Raw genomic sequence first — 6,000 nt, 5'->3', positions numbered from 1 at the left:
GGTCTATTGAACTGGAAAGCTAAAAGTAAAGGCGTGTTAGCAAACGGTATTTGTAGGGGTGGGATAGCAGGATGGGAGGGAGATGCAAGAGGGAGGAGATATGGGGATATATGTATAAGTATAGCTGATTCACTTTGTTATAAAGCAGAAAGTAACACACCATAGTAAAGCAATTATACTCCAATGAAGATGTTAAAAAAAATAAAGGCGTGACAATTGCCCTTCGACCCACCTCTCCCATAGGTCGCCTGCTCATTTAAATAGTGCGTTCCCTCGGGTGCCACTTGATAAAATTGTCTGGGCGCTCCTTGAGGATTCGCCAGAGGCGGCTGGAAGCTCCAAGTTCACCTGCCCAGGTGTCCGCGGCCCTCGGGGAGCCACCCTGGCCTGGCACCTGGGGGTCGGGTCCCCGAAGTCCCATTTCGGGGGGCTCTGCTGGCTGCGGTGGGCGCAGGGGCTGCTGCCAGAGCGTACCCTCCTTTCCCTTTCGCGAGACGCTGGGTGCCGGCGGGGACCGACACCTGCCTGACGCCTCTAATCCCCTTAGGGCGCCACGCCCGCCGCGCGCGGCTCGGGAATAAGTGAGCGCAGGGCGCGCAGGTGAAGTTCCGGCTCCGGCTGCGAGCCGCGGAGCCTCCAGTTTACGCGCAGGGCCCCGGCAACCGCGCGGCCATGGTCTCGCCGCGGGGCATCGGCACCTTCGTGGTGTGGGACTACTTAGTGTTCGCCGGGATGCTGCTCATCTCGGCCGCCATCGGCATCTACTACGCCTTCGCGGGGGGCGGCCAGCAGACCTCCAAAGACTTCTTGATGGGCGGCCGCAGTATGACCGCCGTGCCCGTGGCGATGTCCCTCACCGCCAGCTTCATGTCGGCTGTCACGGTCCTGGGCACCCCCTCCGAAGTCTACCGTTTTGGGGCCATATTCAGCATCTTTGCCATCACCTACTTCTTTGTGGTGGTCCTCAGCGCGGAGGTCTTCCTCCCGGTATTCTACAAACTGGGAATTACCAGCACCAACGAGGTACAGGGTGAGGGAGGGCCCGGGGAGAGGTGATGGGGTGAGGGGAGTACTTTTCAGCTCCTGGAGGGATTTTCCTGGGGGCAGGCTCACCACCACATCCAAGTCTCTCTCCGTTCATATCCATCACCTCTTCGGCCCGCCCCTTTTAGGGAGAGGTGTCCTGTAAAGGCGAAAAATAATCTCGGGACTTAACATTCATGAGCTCAGGGGAAGAGAGAGGCTCCCAGGGTAAACGGAGTTATTTGGACTAGTGCTCAGTAAGGCCATTTCTGCTTTAACATCTTTGATTCCAAGTCAAGGGGAAAGATTTTTCAACTTGTTATCTTGGGGAAGGGTAAGTCTCAGCTCCTCCTCCTTGAAAGGAATCCCCTCATTCCAGGTCCTCAGTCCACTCACTTTTCCAGGAAGTACGGGTACTCTCCCCTCCATCCCTCTCGCAAACATGGCTTCCGCGGAGAGTCAGGCACTCACATGGTTAAGGTTCCGAATCTCGTGTTTGAGACCAGATTCTATGCTTACTAGCTGGGTAACCTTGGCTGACTTAATTAACCTTTTGTGCCTCTTTCTAAGTCTCAAAATGGGAATAATTATACCACCTACCTCATCTGGTTGTTGGGGGGATTAAATGAGATGATGCAAGGGCAGCATTTAGAATGGTGTCTGGCACAGGGTAAGTGCTGAGTAAATGTTGACCGTAAGTATTGGGGTGATGGTGGTAGAGATTGTTCCCTTGGGATCACTAGGAAAATTTGGCTGCAGAGTTCTTAAGCATCTCCGCCTTCTCTCTCTGTGGAGAGATGATTAAGGGAAACCATCTTTCTAATTGCACAGGTCCCCTGGTTATAAATTTTCTCAAATCGTCTGCCAGAAAGGGCTTTGCAAAGATAGTGTGAATGTTTGGTTTAGTTTAAAGAGCTGTTGAATGGGAGTGCCAGGGGAGGATAAAAGTTTAGGGGAGTGGTCGGGCCCAGTTCCATGAGTTCCATGGACAAACCTGCAGAAGTGGTCTCTCTGACAGACCATTATCCAGGGACCCCGAGCCTCATTCTCAGCAGCCACCTTGTCCTCGAGTCCATGTAGTGTTTGCCCCAATCCAGAGCCACTGGATGGTGGTTTCTTAGTGAGGCTGGTTCAACTGGTGCTGGGGATGGGCCCCAATGGCACAACAAGTGTTGGTGACACACTGCCTGGGCTCTAGTGAACTCATTGCAGGGTGAGGTGCCCCTGGTGCAGCACTGCCTTCTTTGCACTCTGGTCATGGTGTTTGAGAGGGTTTAGTCATCGCCCCAGAAGTGAGCAGGGTAGAGTTTCTTTGTTTGCTCAAAAGTGACAAACTGATTACCCCAGACAAACTCAGTTTTAGGTCTTTTTTGTTGCTGTTGACCCTTATAATGTTTTGAAAAAAAATTAATTTAGCATTTAATGATGAGAAGTCAAAGAAAATTCCAGATTCTGACTTCTTCTGGAACTTAAAAGACTAGTGACACTGGGCCCACATTCCCTGTGGCAACAGGAACCCCACTTTACAGCCGTTTCTCTCATTCCCTATTAATTTCTATATTGAGGTCTCTTCATTGTATCTGCATGGTTACTTTCTTATGGTAGAGAAATCTATCTGCATTTAGGTCTTTATCAAAAATGCAAAAGGGGGCTTCCCTGGTGGCGCAGTGGTAGAGAGTCCGCCTGCCGATGCTGGGGACATGGGTTCGTGCCCCGGTCCAGGAAGATCCCACATGCCGTGGAGCAGCTGGGCCCGTGAGCCATGGCCGCTGAGCCTGCGCGTCCGGAGCCTGTGCTCCACAACGGGAGAGGCCGCCACAACAGTGAGAGGCCCGCATACCGCAAAAACAAAACAAAACAAAACAAAAATGCAAAAGGGAAAATGGAAAGGACTGAAGGGAGTTCTTGCTTTGAGGGAGATGTCAGAGGACATATTTCTTAATGGATATGAGGAATATTTCAACCTGGTAATATATGAACGCCTGGCTGATCCAGTTGGTGTATTTTACCTGATGAGATCTGTAGGCATTTCGAGTCCATGAGCTCTGATCTGTAGTTAACCAACTCCAAAACCCAGAAAGGGTTTGAAGAACCTGGCAAGAGGACTTCAGTCCCCATATGTGAATGCTCCTCTCATAATCACTGACCTGTGCCTCTTCGGGTGAGCAAACGTTAACTCAACCAGAAGCAGATTTCCCACACATTTGCAGCGGTGGAGGCTAAGTTAGCAGAGTTCCAGCTAAAAATGGCAAAAAGCAAACGTTTACTGAATGCTTAATACAGGCTGGGCACTGGGTTGCCTGTTTGACATACATTATCTGACTCAATGCTCAAAATAATTCTTATACTGTGAGAGCCCCATTTTGCAGACAGAGATTCCGAGTAAGTTAAGCTACACAAGAGAGCCTGAAGCAAAGTGGACACATGCCTAGAGGCTGTGCAGTGGTGCATACTGGCTGCTTCTGAAGGCTCCAGTGAGTGTTATAACCCTGCGTGGAGTTTAGAATGGTGCAGGCAAAATGGGCTGTGGACACACTGGGGGTGTCCACGCCTAGTGGATGCCAGGCCACCGGGGACAGGGAAGTTAGGTAACATGCTATATCCCTGGCAGTTGGTCATGGAAAACACTTTCTTGTGGCATATTTTGTTTGTTTTATGCTGAGAGGTGGAATCAACTATACAGAATAAGAAGTCCAGCATTGAGACACCCTGGCATTCTTGTGCAAGTATGAAATCTTTCCCTAGTTCCAGATTGTTAGCTACAATTGGCTGTTCAGGAGCATTTGTGATATCTATTTATCACTGCCTTCAAGGTGTAGTCCTGGTAGGTGTATAGCGACTTCCAGATTCACAGAGAAGAAATATGCAGGAGCCCAACTGCATTCACCATCTCTTCAGGATGTTTCTGGATCCAGCAAAATCAATGTGTTTGAACTACGTTGCCCAAACTCTCTCTCTCTCTCTCTCTTTTAAAAAAAATCAGTAGAAATCTTAGTGTCCCTAAGTTATTCAAAGTCCTGAGGACTATGAGAGATCTCAACTGACTATAGGTGTGACTGAACCAAACTTGGGTCCGCTCGTCCATGCGCAGTAAAGCCAATCTACTGACACCAGGTTGCAGTGGAGGAAAGTGCAGCTTTTATTATTAGTCTGGGGCAGCTAATGATAAAAAAATCCTCAACTCCCCAGTGGGTTTTAGGGAAGCATTTTTAAAGGCAAGGTGAGGGAGGGGAGTCACAGTATGTGACCACCTTGTGCGCGATTCTCTGATAGATTGGTGGGGAGGTGATAGGGCAGTGTCACAGGGGTTAACATTTTCAATCCTCAGGCTCCAGTAGGTCTGGGGCTACATGCTCATGGTCATCAATTAATTAACTTCTTCCATCTGATGGAGGTTTTAGCATCTGTAAAACAACTCAGGAAATGTGCATCAGATACCGTTATCTTGGTACTTTGGGGAGGAACTAAAGATTCTGTGACTGCCATATTGCTGATTTACTGTTTGAATTGTTACTAGTTCTCCTGGCCCATCTGCTCCTTTGTCACTACATGCTCACACCCTTTCAATCATTAATTCTTGAGCCAGGCTTTTGTGACTCAGGGGAGGCCTGGAAGACTACAGCTGTTCTATAAACAAGAGGCACGCAGAGGACACGGGGGCAGGGGTCTGTCCCAGGAAGGTACCATAGGATCCTGCTTGGTAACATAGACACCTACTCTTATTCTGTGGTTTTGTCTAGAAATCCTAGAGCTATTCTCTGAGCCTACTGATCAGTGACTTGATCTTTAGGTATCTCTTTAGCAGCCCAGTATCTGAGATGGACAAGACTGTCCCCTGCCATTCGGTAAACAAAGGATGTTGTGGCCACCAAGCCATCAGCCACTGCAGCCACCCCCCATGGTGCACCCTGAGGGGAATCCAGGATGGAGAAAAATAGGATACTGGCCCTAGATAGATAAGATGTATATGAAAGGAAGGCTTTCAGTAAACTCAGACTCTTGCATTTTCCCATACACAGAAAAGCACTAAAATCATTAACTTCGTCAGTTCTTTGTGATTAGCAGTAATCTTTTGATGTTCAACTACATGTTTTGTTTTGTTTTGTTTCCCAGCAAATACCCCTATGTATCCTGGCTCCTCCCTTACCTCTTTGGAACAGACCCTCAGAGCTGTCTGAGAGGCTGCCACCCTGGGCTATAGTCCTCAGTATGGCCTCAGAATAAAACATAATTCTCAACTTTTAGGTTGTGCACTTTTTTCATTCAACACTGAGATAGTGATAGAATTCTTGGTTCTGTCTTGAGTTAGTATTGTGTATATATATTTTTTGTTGTTGTTGTTGTTCAACTTGCTACATTCTTACCTCCATCACATTTTCCTCTTCAGTTTTCTTTAGTCTCCAGCAGCATGAATACACGTACCTAGGAAAGGCAAAGACTTCTCTGTCAACTCATGGACATTTATTTTTAATAGAGTTTTACTAAAACAACTCAGAAGAAATAACACAGCTCTGTTCCCATGCTTCAAGACACTTCTTGGGTTTTCTAAAAAGTCTTCCAAAATATACTTGGATGATTTCGACTTATGTAAATCACTGAGATTTAAATTCTTAGGCCTATGGATTTGGTTACCAGCTTCTTAATGTCCTGACTCTTAAGTGAACAGTTTACAACATTTCCCCATCCGTTTACATCGTTTGATAGTCTCCAAAATCCTGCAGAGTAAGTGGGGAAAGAATGATTACTATGATCCACATTTTCAAAAGGAAGAACTTGAGATTTAGAGTGTCCCAAGCTCATGGAGTCAAGAGTAAGGCTGGAACAAGGGCTGGAACTCTTGCCCCAGAGCACTCACTGCACTGCATTGTATATTCATTACTCATCAGTTATTTTAGGACGTCGTATTATGTGTCAGTGCCACTCACTCACTCTGGATGGATCTTAGACACATGGGCAGTTTTCTTGTTATTTTGAAAT

The 6,000-nt window shown here is 47.6% G+C and overlaps 1 protein-coding gene across 1 annotated transcript in view; it reads left to right on the top strand.

The window, feature by feature from the left end:
• Positions 1 to 672: 672 nt before the first annotated feature.
• Positions 673 to 6,000, top strand: part of SLC5A8 (solute carrier family 5 member 8) — a 66,143-nt gene continuing 60,815 nt past the window's right edge. The window contains exon 1 of the mRNA XM_067698712.1: positions 673 to 1,023. Coding sequence (XP_067554813.1) covers positions 673 to 1,023 — 351 coding nt within the window. The remainder of the gene's footprint in view (positions 1,024 to 6,000) is intronic.

This window comes from Pseudorca crassidens, chromosome 11 (assembly GCF_039906515.1).
Source record: "Pseudorca crassidens isolate mPseCra1 chromosome 11, mPseCra1.hap1, whole genome shotgun sequence".
NCBI lineage: Eukaryota > Metazoa > Chordata > Mammalia > Artiodactyla > Delphinidae > Pseudorca > Pseudorca crassidens.
Note: the sequence above shows the minus strand (reverse complement) of the source record. Positions and strands in the feature narration are given on the sequence as shown.